The 15,500-nt window shown below is 36.7% G+C and overlaps 1 protein-coding gene and 1 long non-coding RNA gene across 2 annotated transcripts in view; one reads left to right on the top strand and one right to left on the bottom strand.

Moving 5' to 3' along the window:
* STS (steroid sulfatase) overlaps window positions 1–15,500 on the top strand; it is a 109,596-nt gene that overhangs the window by 3,966 nt on the left and 90,130 nt on the right. Inside the window, 2 exon segments of the mRNA XM_040534159.1 lie at window positions 9,531–9,683; window positions 13,984–14,105. Coding sequence (XP_040390093.1) covers window positions 9,531–9,683; window positions 13,984–14,105 — 275 coding nt within the window.
* The window catches only part of LOC121058537, a 256,855-nt gene that overhangs the window by 166,988 nt on the left and 74,367 nt on the right, over window positions 1–15,500 (bottom strand). The gene's annotated exons all lie outside the window — the stretch shown is intronic.

Below are 15,500 nucleotides of genomic sequence, written 5' to 3'. Positions count from 1 at the left end.
GGGGGTTTGGGCTGATCTTTTAGGCCTGCTCAAAATAACATAGTAAAAATATCTCCCTGCCCAAAAGAACAACAGAATAGGTTTGGTTTCACCTTGTAAATGCTAAATAGACCTTTTTTTTCTAAGTGTAAAAATAAAAAAGAACAATTTCATTTTTAATTTGTGACATACTTTTTTTTTCTGTATTATATTTTTATTTTACTTTACTAGAAAGTATACCATCAAAAAAATTCCAAACAGTTTTTCTAGAGACATATTCATGACTATTTGCAGAATGAGGATACATCAGTCCCTTAATATTTGTTCTATTACAGAAATAAAAACACATAATTTCTGAATTAGTTTTGTGACCAAAGTAACAAAAAAATACGTTTTCCTTTGTCCTAGAAATTTAAGAGAATAATTTTGGTCATCAATAAGGTGTTGCACTTAACCTTTTCTTCATACTTCTCACTTGTGCAAATGAAGAGAAAGGAAAAGCTATTTTTTAATGTCATGAGCCTCCTGCTTACACCAGAAACACCATACATCAGCTGATCTCAGACAGATTTATTTTTAATTTAAAAAGCTTTGCCATTTCTATCTCTGGTAAAAGGCTTGCTTTTGTAATCTGAATGGATTGAATCATAGGAAAGAAAATTTTAGTTATCAAAAATTTGCCATTGGATCTATTTATTAATTTAATTGGAGCATGGGGAAACAAAAAAGAAGGAAAAACATTTAAACACTTAGGGAAAATACTTTCCTTCCACTTTCCCTGGCTCATCCTCACTTCAGATTCTTCTCCTCCCCCTTTCTAGTCTTCTTCGCTCCAGACACCTCTCCCCTTCCCTTGTTGCAGGTTGCACCCAGTCCCTTCAGAGAGGCAGTGGGTGGTGCAGGAGGATGACACTGGTGCATAGCATTTTCTTTCTGCCACTCCGTGTTTCTCACTCTTTTCCTAAGATCTGATGTGGGTTCTCCATGGGTTGTGGACCCTTTGGGCCTGTACCTGCTCGGGCATAATAGAGCATCTCCTATTGCTCTGACCATGTTGTTCCCTCCTCCTCCTCCTCTTCTCTCCTCTCCCCATTCTCTCCCTGTTTTCTCCCCCTCAGTATTTATTGTCCTTAAATATGTTTCCCAGAGGCACCACCAGTGTGGCTGATGGGCTCAGCTGTGTCCCACAGTGAGGACCACGTTTCAGAGCTGGCTGGAGCTGGGGCAGCCCTTATTCAGTTCTCACAGAGGCCACCCTGCAGCCCCTCCGCCCCACCAAAACATGGCCACCTAGACACAACCATTTCTTCTTGATTACTGTAGATACCTTTTAATACAGTAGTGATTAGTCTTTGCAATGGGACGGATTGAACAATGGAGAAATGCAAGGGCTGGTTACAGTATGCTTTTCACCATCAAACGATCAACATATCTATATCTATATATTATATGACAGGTGCACTGCTGTTTTCCTTCCTCCTACACCTGACATGACACAAAGAACATGTGCACCACCATAGCCAGAATGAGCACATCCCCCATAGTGTGATGGGGGTTAGAGGGACACGTGTGATACTTGGGCATGGGGTAGTTGTATCCCAGTGACATGACTAAAAGGTATCCTTTCCACATGAATCGCTGGACAGTGCCCATGCACAATCACACACTTGTTCTTGTCATATGTCAGGAGCTAAGGTGTTTTATTCTTTTGTGACAAGGACCTTGTGAAAGAAGGTAATCAGCTCTAGCAGTGGCTGGCTGGTCACAGGCTGCTTTGGTTTTCCCATGCCTGTGTAGCATGAAGGCAAGAAGGCAGCACGGAGGAGGCCGTGAACCACAATCAGGTAACACTCACAGTCATTTGGTTGGTCACCTCTGACAACAGCTTCCTTGAAATATCATCTGGCTCAGGTAACAGCAGGGAATGTAATTTCTGTTCTGTCAGAAGTCTGTCAGAGATACAGTTTATTTGTCTGATCACACTCATGATTGTAACTTAAATACAGGGCCAGCTATAGCAGACTTTATTCAGAGATTAAATTACCAGTATTTTATAAAATAATCCTTGCTGTTGGATGTAATCACTCATATCAATTTTATTTATTTATTTATTTTTAATTGAGAGTAATGAAAGAATAGGGTGTTTAAGAATATTCATCAGATTACTATACACTCTGGGAAGGAAAACTAGTTACATGCCTCCCTTGGAGAAAAATTTTGCAGCTAAAACTCATGAATTGTCCCTAGTTCTCATACTTCAGTGGTATTACACAGAGTAAGAAACTGTTACACCAATAAGGTTGGTAGAGCACATTATATTAATGGAAGAGTATAGTGGTTGTTTATTACACAAAGGTGTTTTTTTTGTTATTTTTTTTCCCCTTGTATTTTGTAGTGAGTGCACACAGGCAACCCACTATCAAGGTGAGATTAATTTTATGTAACTTTGTTCCGTTCATATACATCTAGTCTAAATTAGGTGTTTAGGCTCTCTTTCTACTTTGAGGAAAAAGATCATGAACATCGCTTTCAACATTTCATTATACCAATCTTAAGAAGAGTTGACTCATCCTCTTAAGGTGCCTGTCTCTTCCTATTAATTAGAGAGGAAGCCTAGATAATTAACTCAGACTAAATGCATAACTTAGATGAATAAATTCAGATGGATTGGTTTGCACCATAAGTGCCTAGTTGGTATGCACCATCTAGACATTCAACTTCTACACAGGTAAAATTACATTGCCTGAATGCTGCCTTTTTTTCAGTTTTTATATCTGGTACAATAAGCTGTGTTAAGACTCCTTGAGTACTGTCATAATGCAAGCATAAATAACAATACAGCTGTTTTAAAAATAATAATCTTACACTGAGAACAAATTTATGCAAATACAGATTCTCTTTTTTTTAAATAGAACATGATTTTGGAAACAGTATAACATACTGGATCATTTTATTGATGTGCTACTTGCTAACTTTATGTAGCAAAGAAAAATTAACTGGCCATTTCACATCAATTTCTGTAGTAAACCATTTTGACTAGAAAAGTGGTTGTAGATAGAGGGAAGTGCAGTAATATTATGTTATAAAATCCAAAGCTTTGATCTTGACAGACTCCAGAGGATGCCAATGAGTAACTCAGGAAGGGGTTGACCATTTATCTTACTGTCCCTCCAAACAATTACATCGGGACTTACATACCAACCTTCAGATCTGTGCACTGTCCATGTAAAGGCAGTGAACTGGTGGATTTTACTGTCTTAGTCCAGTATTATGTGTGTTATTTTTTGTCCTTATCAAACATTTTTGGACTATGAATGTGAATGAAATTTGACCAATTTGGCTGTGCTTAGGTGAAGATGAAGAGACTAACCAGTCAATGAGGTAATGCTTATGGTTTTTGTGTTAATCCAATTCAAATGGACATAACCAAATTCTTCTGTTAATTCCGCTTGTGAAACTCACAATTTTATAGAACTGTACAATCTTTATCTGCTCACTTATTGAAAAAAAAAAAAGAGTATAAAGTTTTTGTCACACGTTCTTCTTTCTCATATCCATTTGGCACTCCTGTAAAAGGCAGTATTGAAACAGCCATTTCACATATCATCTAGCTCTGGTATATACTAAAAACCTGATTCAACAGCTTTCAAAACTATTCATTAAGCTAGATAACATGAATGGGTTTTAGTTAAGCCCTTGAAGTATGTAAGCAAGTGTCATATTACACTGGTTAATGTAGCATTATAAAGTCCTTATTCTAATAGGCATACACGTAAAAATAGATTTTAATAATAGTGTATGTCAACAGCTTTGCACATTTTGTCATTACCATGTAATATATATTGACGCTGATATGGATTTCAAAAAGGAAGCTCTCTCATCTCTCTTACCTTTCTGTTCCATCAAAATCTAATGGTATTGTATTATATATTTAAGCTAAACATGAAACACATGCTGAGAAATATTGACCTAAAATCCTTTTGAAGTGGTGAACTGCAAAAACAGAACAGAGATCTTTCTTTCATACATGCTCACACATCTTAATAATGTGCAATTACTGAACCAGAAAGATTTCTTTGAGTTTTTTAGAACACTTGTCTATGGGAAATGGCATGATACTGTCATTAGTAGTTATTCATGATTAACCTTTAAAAAAAAAAATCTCTCAGGATGGTGGATAACTGACAAATAGGATGACTACCTGTGTGGTCATATGATTCTCCTTTATTATACTGTTGACCAGAGCCCACAGTTAAAACTAAATTTCTAATGACTAGTTGGCTAACAAAAGGAATGTTGTTAAACATTAATCATGGTAAAGAGTATATGCTCTAATGTGCATATTTTAATTATACAGTCTGGGCTTTTTTTTTTTTTAAATTACAAATAAAATAATTGTACAAATAAATTGTACAAATAAAATAATTTTATCTTCCATTCAGGTAACAATTTACTACCAGGAATAATGTTTATTGATGCTGACATTAAGTTCTGTAATTTAGTTGAGATTAAACTAGTAAATCCTTGAGAGATCATTTTTAAAAGATACCTAAACTTAGATCTGATGAAGGCTTTGTGGCTTTGTCTAGATTTGATTCAGACCCAATTAATAGTCATGCTTGAACAAGAAATATATTTGTTTATTCTTATGTTTTTCCAAGTTCATATTAGGTGAAATTTCTGTTAGCTTTTACTAATTTACAGATTTTCATTTCTGTACATTATGTACAAAAAAAAAAAAGCAATAATATCTGAGGCTAAGTTAATAGTTAGGATGTCATAACTGACTTTTTGCATGGTCTTAGTCTGTTGCAGATGCAAAGTAGTGTTTGTTTGTATAAATTAATTTACATTAGGACAGGCCAAAAGGGTATAGTTTTACTTTTCTTGTCAATGTCTTATGACATAAAAGATGCAACAGATTATGGCTGGCTTGTAAGAGAGGAATTAACTGAGGCATTTGAATGAATCTTAAACTAATAACAGAAAGTTATTAATAGTATATAATACTATTATTTGTTAAAATTTAAAGAATTTTTCTTTTGTTTCTCTTGAAGCTGAGGAATTTTCTCTGCAGATTTTTAGAGTTCTCTTTTAGAATTTTAGAGGAGGCAGGGTCATCTTCTAATTTGTTTACAGTGTAGTTGTTATGACACTTAGGGAAATTTTTGGAGCTCTGGCATTCAGTTAAGTAAGGTAAAATCATTTTTTTGCATACTGCTTAAAGATAGCACAGCATTTTTTAATGAGGTGAATATCTTTAAATCTTGCTTATTTCATCAGAAAATACTATACCTTCAAGAATAAAGTATATTAAGAATTTTCTCAAAGGGTTCTGTGATATTAAAAGAGTACTTTAGAGATAAATCGCTTAATCAGGCTACATAAAAATGCTGTGATGATTTGGTTGGGAAGAGGAGTTTGAAAGATTTTCATATAATCGTTCTTGTAAGAGATGCAGGATAAGGATGAAACAGTGAGCCATATCTTCAGCCAATTGTCTTGAAAAAAAAGACAAGTCTTCAGTTTCTCTATGATATGCTAACGTTTTTTTTTTAAGAAAACTGGAACTTAAAAGATGTGTTCAATAAATCCATATGAAATATCAATAAATAATGGATAATATCTATTATTTGTTTTCGTCCATTGGTTCTTAAACATTTATTATTTTTTTAAACAAAAATACAAATAAAAAATATGTATTAGAATCCCAATAATGTAATTTGAAGATTTGTAGAAAAAGTAGGATATGTGTGTATATACTGACATACATGTGCAGACGTGTATATGGACACATCTATGTATGCATGTATGGATGTTTACATGCAGTAATTAAATTATTGTAGATTGAAACAGCATGTGTGAAATCCAAATTCTTATATGACTTTCAATATAGGAAATAAAGCACCTTTTTAAATCTACACAATTTAGCAGCCACCTTGGTAAAAACGGGAGGTACTATTAGTCCTATTATACCCTGGGGAAATGAAGCAGAGATTCAAAATTGCACTTATGTGTCCTATACGCAATTAAGCAATAATGTTGACACATGAATCTAGAATATAAAGCCTTCAAAGCTGAAGCCTAATGAAGCAACATATAAAGAATGTTGTGGAAGTCAAAAAAAGCAAATTGGTTCAATGAAAAACAAAAAATGCAAGAAATGCTAATTGGTTCTAAATTGATTAAAATAAATTCATGAAAAAACATCCACAGAGGCCTACTGAATCCCTGTTTTGGACAGGAGAGTATTCTCCTGTCCAAAATACCATAAATACTGACTTCCAAAAGCTAGTAGGCTACATTACTAGAAGAATATGCTTGCCAAGTTTCTTGTGTTCTTTCTGTAAACATTTGTATTGGCAGATGTTGGAGAACAAATACAAGGATAGTTGAAAGCTTCATCTGATTTGATGTAATCATTCTCTCTGTGTTTGGCTTACTTTTCACTGTTGTGTGACACAGACGTACCTCTGCATTCTCAGAACTCCATTCTTATCATATCTCTGCTCCATATTTCTTTGTTGTGGTCTGTTCCACTCAATTTCATCCATCCATTTTTTCTTGCTTCTCATGCACATCCCTTCAACATGCATGCAAGTCTGCTGTGGAGAGACTACATCAGAGAAATAACAGTTGTTTGTATTTTTTTTTTTCTGTTTCCTTGTTGATTTCACTTCACTATCAGGTGGAAGCAAACAGTCCAAAGTGTGAGAGCCTCTACAGATACTCCTTCAGGATAAATTTTCTATTCTAAAATATTCTATGAAGATGCTATATAAAATATACAGCTGGAGATATTAAAGTTTGACCTTAAAAGTGATTAATTTTCTTATGTATTTCAGTGAATAAGCTATTATCCTACTGATTTTAGTTTCTACCCCAGATTTGAGATCTCTTTAAAATTCAGGTAAATAGTAGTTAGTTCAGTTCTAAAATATTTCACTATTTAATTCTGGAAAATAAAATACAGCTGCTACTCTGGCTTCTAACAGTAACTCTGCTCTGTAAAAGGAAAATTATTTTTTTCTGTTCATTGGTGACTAAAGACCCCATACATACTCAAAAATACCCCTCTCCATAGCTCCGTACCTTCCAATTAACACACGGGATGTTTTGTTTATATCAGCTGAATTAAACTTTGGAATTACTATTTGTAATACTTACAAAACCGTCTAGCTTGGTGCCTGTAAAATGATGGTTTTATTAGTGGCAGGAGTGTATATTTCTAGATTTTATTCAGACAACGTGAAGCCTACTGCAGTACCGAGGGCACTTTCTGTGAAGTAAATGTGCAGGTCCTGTGAATATCTGTGTGACTCTGTGTAAAAGTGTCACCAACATACACATTACCCTTTCCAATGTCCCTAGCAGTCTGAACAGCAGGAACGTAAGATTCTTACTTAGGTTGTTCCAATGATCAGTGTGTTAGGTGTTAACTTACAGCACATGGGACACAAGTCACATGTGTTTATCCTTTAAGGGAAGAAAGGTATACCTACTGCACAGGTTAAAAGTGCACTGCAGAAGGTGCTACACCGTTTCCTTAGTATGGTAACTTGAGGAAGAGTTGGGTTAGATGCATCCAGCCAAGCAGAACTGTGTTTAGTGTTTTAAAGTTTGTTTGTGTATTTTCCATGTCTGAGAGAACATAGATTGTGTCCCATGAAATGAACCATCTAATGTTCAGCTGCTGTGAGGATCTTTAGGTGTGGTCAGCTAAGTCTAAACCCCAAGCACTGGCATCAAAGTGCGGTCAATGGGTTTTAAAGTGTACCGTATGCAGTTAAAAATAGCTAATGTACTTATTAGTGTTTTACCTGTGTGTGAACAGGCAAGAAAAGAGTTTAAATCATATTTGCACCTGTACTGTCTCACAGAAGGGCAATATTGGGAACCTGAAGTCTAGTTCATCCCCAGTATCTTGATCTCTTCTCATTTTTGTCAGTCCCAAGTCTTCTCTGTGGACTTGGAGCCTCTTTCCAACAAGTTCCTTTCTTCTTCTTTAATCATAGCTTCTCAGCTTTTTCATCCCACATATTCCTACTTCTCACACCTCTTTTCCTCAGTTTCTTTGTCTATCCATTGTTGTAATATCCCTTCCAGCTTCTTAAACCTTCTAACATTTCTCCTTATTTCAAACCATAATTTTCATTCCAGCTGGGTCTCAAGTTTCCTTCCTTGCTTTTTATTCAAGTCAGAGCAAGCTCTACCAGTTCTGACTACTTTGTCTTTACGGATACTTTTACCCACCACACCTCGCTGATTTATGAATCTGACTCCCTTGATGTCTAGTTTCTTTGTACAGGCTCTTCCAGTTCTGGCTTCTTTATCTTCTCTCCAGTTACTTTTATCTGCCATAACTCACTGATTTACAACTTTTTCTTTCTTGACCTGCTGTCCCCATTCTCTCTGGAAATTCTTGTTTCTAGTTCCTTTTTTCACTCTCGCTTTCAAATTTCTACCCCAACAGAACCTGGAAGGTTTCTTCCAGTTTCAATTCTGTCCCAGCGTAATCCAGTGTGCAGGTGGGACTCATGCCTCATTTGTGTTTGAAAAAGGCTGCCTGAATCCAGAAAAGATAGCAATATTACTAGGGGCAAAAGAGAGTCTCAGTTCTCTTTTAATGGTTATACCTGCCATAGTCCATCAGAGCCTGAGGCACTCAAGTTCAGCCAGGGCATAGTTAATGCAGTTTAAAGCAGAGATTTGACAAGTCCCTATTTAGGTAAAGTAGTATTCATAGCACGCACATCTACAAATAAACTGTGCTCTTACCGTAAAAGAATATAATTGTATGTAGCACTGTGTACAGTACAGTAGTCTTCCTGTTTGAAGTTGGATAAAGCATGAGCTTTGTTTGTAGAACAATGTGATATGATATCAAATATTTTTACATAATTTTACTATAGGCCCTGATGTTTATGAATATTTTTTTTCTGAAACATTCCTTTCAGTAACTTGGTAGTGCATCTCTTTATCCCCTTTGCTATAATATTTCTTTCTGTCAAGAAACTGGAGCTGAATTTTTTCCCCTTATTGAAGAAAAATTCAGTCACTTACTTCAGTAGTAAAATTGAGGAACTTTTTTTCTGCAGTGAACCTTGCAAATTTTGTTTCTAAATGATTTCAGTTTCTGTGTTACTCAAATCACATTTATACCTAAAGGAAAAAAAAAAAAAAAACTTATTTGCTGTGATTTATTGCTGTAGTGCATCTGTGTACACAAAAGTACTATCAGTGAGTTTGTAACTACTTCTTTCTTTGTTTATTTATTTATTATTTATTGATTTAAAAGCTTCATCTTTGTAAAGATTTGGAAGGAGTGATGAGCTGTATATTAAAAGATACATTTTTGATTTTAAAAAATATGAGAGAGAAAATAATGTTAAAAATCTCTTAAGAAAAAGAAGCCAAATAAAAATAGAGAATCTAATTATTTTTTTCCCTATTGAATTCATGGCAATAATAGGACTGCATTAGATTAACAGTCTAATTTTAAAAGAAAAGTTCTATATATGTTATGTTTTCCTCCTGTTCTTGTACACCAGGAAGAAGATGAGACTCCTTTTATTTCTAACAGTTAGCCAGTATGCCATAAATAGTGTCCATACCTACAGTGTTTCAAATCCCAATGTCGTTTTACTGATGGCTGATGATCTCGGTATTGGAGACCTGGGATGTTATGGAAACAGAACCTTAAGGTATGATGATATGTCTGAGGGGAGTCATAGCTTTATATTTAATTCTTTCTAAGTATTTGTAAATTAAAAGAAAAAAAATGGAAAAAAAAAAACCAACAGAGATTGTAATAGGTAGTTTATAAGTTTCAAAAGTTAATAACCTTTCCACAGAATAGAATATTCAACCTGTGTTCTTTTTTCTTTTTTTTTAAATTTAATAAAAAGACTTAGCTGATGCATTCACCCTGCTGAAAAGTTGCATCATAAACAGAATTTAGCAAGCAACTGTGGTGGTTTCACGCTGATGGTTTGTTAAGCTCCACCACATGGCTTTCTTACTCCCACTCCACAAAAGGACAGGGAAGAAAATATGAAAAAAAAAGGCTCATGAGTTGAGATAAGGACAGGGAGATCACTCAACAATTACCATCATGGGCAAAACAGACTTAGCATAAAAGAGATTAATATAATTTATTGCCTATCACTAGCGCACTAGAGCAGTGAGAAACTAAAAGCAAAACACCTACCCCCCATCCACCTTATTCTCTGTCCTCCCCCCAAGAGGTGCAGTGGAAAGGGGAATGGGAGCTGTGGTCAGTCCCTAATGCTTCATCTCCGCTGCTCCTTCACGGTCACTCTCTGCCCCTGCCCCATGTGGAGTCCCTCCCACGGGATGCCATCCTGCCCGAACTGATCCTGCAGGGGCCGCCCACAGGCAGCAGCTCTTCAAGAACTGCTCCAACATGGGTCCATACCATGGGGTCCATCCGTCAGCAACAGGCCATGTATGACATTGAATAGGTCTCCACCAAATAAAATAAAGGTACTTTTCTTAAATATTACACATATCCTGGAGACACTTTAACGTAAGTGTGGTTATGCCACTCTGAATATCACATTAAAATTTCAATGCAAAAAGATTTCAGTTCTTTCTAGCTGTCCTAGATCAGTAGGTCAGCAGCTAAAATCTTAATTCATAAGTAGTATGCAATTAAATACACATTTTAATATTTCTGTGTAATATCGTGTCATAACATTTAGTTTAACTGGTCAAACTTTTATCAGGTTTATTTTTTTTTATTTTTATTCATCATTTTATTTTGCACCAAATGAAAAAGTATTTGCCAGGCATGCAATTTTAAAAGGTTTTAAAGGTTTCAAAGTGCTTAATTGCTTTTCTCTTTTCCTTTTTTTTTTTTTTTTTTACGGTAACCACTTTTTTTTTTCCAGTCTATGGGTTGAAATTATGCCTCTTGTTAGGTTCTTGTATGACATCTTAAATTGTTAAATCACAAAGATTAAGAGAAAGAGAAGACATAGTTCTAATATGCAAGAAGAATTCTTGCCAAATTTTGCTTGCTGGCATTCATAAAAAAATCTTTCATGTTAATAGGACTAATAATGACATTTCTCTTAACCACACTTACAGTAGCATAAAAATTCACAAATATACAAAATTCCAATTCTACGTCTTACTAATATCATTGTTCTTTTCCTCAGGGTGCTAATCACTCTATAAAATCTATGGGAAAAAGCTGACCTAATTTAGTTATTTATACATAAATAGAGCTATAAATGAAAACTAATTTATGTTTTAGTAGAATAATGACCATGCATTTAGAAGGAATTACAAATGTGTGAGTGTATATGTGCCTATATAATTTTAAACACCTATGGAAAAGTAAAATAATTATTCCTTTTGTATATATCACTATTGTGGTGTTGTTACCCAGTTGGACAGCTGAGGACCACCACAACCACTCTCTCACTCCCCTTCCACAAAGGGAAAGGGGGAAAAAATACAATGGAAAGGGCTCAAGGGTTGAGATACGGACAGGGAGAACACTCACCAGTTATTGTCACAGGGAAAACAGACCCAGCACAGGGAGATTCGTGTAATTTACTACCTACTACTAACAAGCTAGAGCAGTGGGAAACTAAAAACAAACTAATAAACACTTTCCCTCCAACCACCCTCTTCTACCTCCTCCCCCCAAGCAACGCAGGGGAACGGGGAATGGGGGCTGCGGTCAGTCCCTAACGCTTCATCTCCGCCGCTCCCTCACAGTCACTCTCTGCCCCTGCTCCACATGGGGTCCTTCCCATGGGACGCCGTCCTTCCCGAACTGAGCCTGCGGGGGCTGCCCACAGGCAGTAGCTCTTCAAGAACTGGTCCCACATGGCTCCGTACCACAGGATCCATCCCCCAGGAGCAAACTGTTCCAGCATGGGTCCCCCACGGGCGGCAGCTCCCCCCAGACCCCCTGCTCCTGCGTGGGCTCCTCTCCATGGGCTGCAGCTCCGGCCCGGGGCCTGCTCCTGCGGGGGTTCTCCATGGGCCGCAGCCTCCTCCAGGCCACATCCACCTGCTCCACCAGGGGCTCCTCCACGGGCTGCAGCGTGGAGATCTGCTCCATGTGGGACCCATGGGCTGCAGGGGGACAGCCTGCTCCACCAGGGGCCTCTCCACAGCCCACAGGGGAACTTCTGCTGCGTGCCTGGAGCACCTCCTGCCCTCCTGCTGCACTGACCTTGGGGGCTGCAAGACTGTTTATCTCACATGTTCTCACTCCTCACTCTCCTAGCTGCTGTTGCACAGGAGTTTTTTTGTTTGTTTTAGTTCGTTTGTTTTTTCACTTTCTTAAATCTGCTCTCCCAGAGGCCCACCCAGCGTTGCTCCCTGGCTCGGCTCTGGCCAGCAGCAAGTCCCTTTTGGAGCCGGCTGAAGCTGGCTCTTGTCTGACATGGGGCAGCTGCTGGGCTCTGCTCACAGTGGCCATTCCTGCAGCTCCCGTGCTACCAAAACCTTGCCATGTAAACCCAATATGGAAACCCAATGTGAGTAGGTACAGAAAAGCAAAATAAAATCAACTATTTTAAAAATTATTTGGCACAAATATGAATTAACCATGTTTTGAAGCACTCTTGTGATTTGGAATGACCTTCTCACTATCTGATTGGAAATTAAGTGCTGATTTTTTTTTCTTCATTTATCTTTGTGCTGTAGTCATTTAAATTCATTAAACCCGATGTTAATACACTTGATTAATTCAGCAGTGTTACCCAGTATGATCCTTACTACAAACTTGGATATGATGGTTGTTTAAAAAGCACAAGTTTTGTCTAGTTGCTGTGTTTCAGTGGTGCAAAATGAAGCTTTTACCAAGTTAAAAAAAAGCATTCAGACTACAAGTACCATCCTGTCATGTGTTAAATACTCTTGTTTCTGTTGAAGTTTGTTGGAAGTGAAAACTTCTCGTAAGGCAAACTAATCAAAAAGAACTCATGTTACATTTTCTAGGTTTAAAAAAGGAAAAGAGTACATACAGTGCTGTTGTTTGGATCACTCCATGCCCAAGGATCAAAACAGTTCAAATACTAAACTCTCTGATGTGATAGTTCAGAATTACATCTTTGGAGTATGAAGAAATTGCATCATACTGCTTGCTATCTATATGTGACATTACTGATAGCAAAAATTCTGTTGGAAAATTAATGTTTCTGACTGTATCCAAGCTTAAATGATGAAGGGACTAGTGTTCCTTGAGATCATGGTCATTAGTCTAGTAGGTCAGGGACCTACCAGAACATGCTGCAGCTCCTGGCCACTCTGCATTTGTAGTTTTCTTCCTGTAGAATTAAGGGCATAGATTTATTCCTACAGCAACCAGCTTTGATCTGCTTGTTGAGCCAGGTCACAGACAAGGCAGATATGGAAAACTGCCTTGCAGATACGGAAACTTGGATGTTCTCCTGGATCTAATATTACAGACTTAATCTGTAAACATCATTAATATAGAGTCTAATACTGAGTCATGACCATTTGAATCTCTCTTAATATCAGATAACACCACATACCCAAAAACTTTGCTGGGGAAAGGGAGAAACACCACTAAATATGAAATAAGGAAGCACAACTTCTCTTCAGCGTCTCCCTCCCTATTGCAGAAGCAGAAAGGCCATATAACAGAGTTACAATCATGGTTCAAGGAATGAATTAAAAAGGCTTGAAATACAACATGTCCACGTGTCACAGTATAGTACTGACCACAAACAGCAGGTGAAAGAGGGGGCAAAAAGATTTTTGGCACAATGCCATGTTGTCTTAGTTTGGTGTTGACAGCCAGTGTAAAATTATTTGATATGATATTGCAAGACCACCATGGTTTTGATAATTTGAATACAATAGTCTTAGCTTGATTTTCCTGGTAGTTTTTGCCTCAGATGCCTTGATCTCACCATGCCCATTTCCAAATAATCATATCTGTGTATTCTTTCTCTTTTTTTTTTTCTTTTTTTTTTCTTTTTTTTTTTTTCCTAGAACCCCTTATATTGACAGGCTAGCAAAGGAAGGAGTGACACTTACTCAGCATATAGCAGCATCCCCGCTGTGTACTCCAAGCAGGGCAGCTTTCCTGACAGGGAGATATCCTATCAGATCAGGTAAAATTTGAATATTTTATTTATATGTATAATATTTTATTCGAGTAAACAGTGTGCTTTTTTCCCTGGCCTTTTCTTCTGTCTTTACCAGGTTAGGTACTCATTTCAGTGCCTAATCAAGCTCAGCAAAGTTGGTCAACATTTGAAATCTTACCTAATGGGAAATCATCTCACTTCTGAAGACTTCACACAACCATATAGCTTTTTATCGAGAAAAAGATTTTTTTTTAAATCCTGAGGAAAAAATCAGATTGTGGTTATTCAATGGAAGGAGCAACCAATTCCATTGACTTCATCCTCTGTCCAAAGACTGTGAGCTCTTTGCCTGCTCAGTTGTGTTTAGGCGTCTCCTAGGGTGTTGGTGGCAGCTGAGTGTTGAACATTACAGAGATGAGTTTAACAAGACACAAGGGAAGAAACCAGTTTAAATTTTCCTGCTGCAATATTTCTGTTTGTATGAAACCTTTTGGTTTAGACTAATAGGTTATGGGAAGAAAAAAAAAAAGTAAAAAAAAAGTTGGTTTGTTAAAACATTCCACAAACCCTTAAAACTGGGAATAAAGCAAAAAAATCTCCCTTCTTTCTAAGTATTTTTGTTACATTTCTTCCATATCTTCCCATACACATTGTTAAGTATCCTATGAATACATGTAACTTCTATTACTTTTAAAACCAAAGCCCGTTTGAGACAATATAGAACCAGTCTGTTTATTTTAGTGTGCTGGGACTGAGCCCCTCAGTGCTTAGCCATGCAGCTTTAACATTCCCTCAACATCATTTTTAGCAAGGATCATTATACATTAATCAGATCACTTGTTCATTAGTGATAAAACATCCTGTCCTTGCTTCTGGGAATGAAAGCAAAGCAAGACTCTGGAGCCTACTTGATACGTTCATGTTCATTCAAATCAAGTAACAAGCTTCTGCAAAAGTGCCAGCTAATATAACTTGCTAAATTTTCCATTACATTCAGCTGCAAAAGAAAATTTTATATACCTGTTACAGCTATATCGCTATTAATATTTACTATAGGTAAAGCCACAGGTCACCTTCCATTATGATCCTTGTTATTACTTATGAAAAATTAGCATTTGAACTGATTTTTTTTTTCCTTAACTGATCTGTTCTCAGCCATACTAATCATTTCCATGTATGTGGAAAATTGAACTTCGTCTTAAATTATGAAACTGCTAAATACAGACTGTTTTCAAATACCAGTGAAGAACTAGTACAGAATTATTGTAGAAGATACTAGAATCACAGTATGGAAAAAGAAGACAGAAACGTAAAACTCCTAAAACTACAGAAGAATATTCCAAAATGTAGTATTTGATGAGATGCAAGCTCAGAGAAAAGTCTTGGTGAAAAAAAAAATAAAAATGGTTCAGTACTTTG

The sequence above is a fragment of the Cygnus olor genome, chromosome 1, assembly GCF_009769625.2.
Source record: "Cygnus olor isolate bCygOlo1 chromosome 1, bCygOlo1.pri.v2, whole genome shotgun sequence".
Classification (NCBI taxonomy): domain Eukaryota; kingdom Metazoa; phylum Chordata; class Aves; order Anseriformes; family Anatidae; genus Cygnus; species Cygnus olor.
This window is presented reverse-complemented; position numbering and strand designations above follow the sequence as displayed.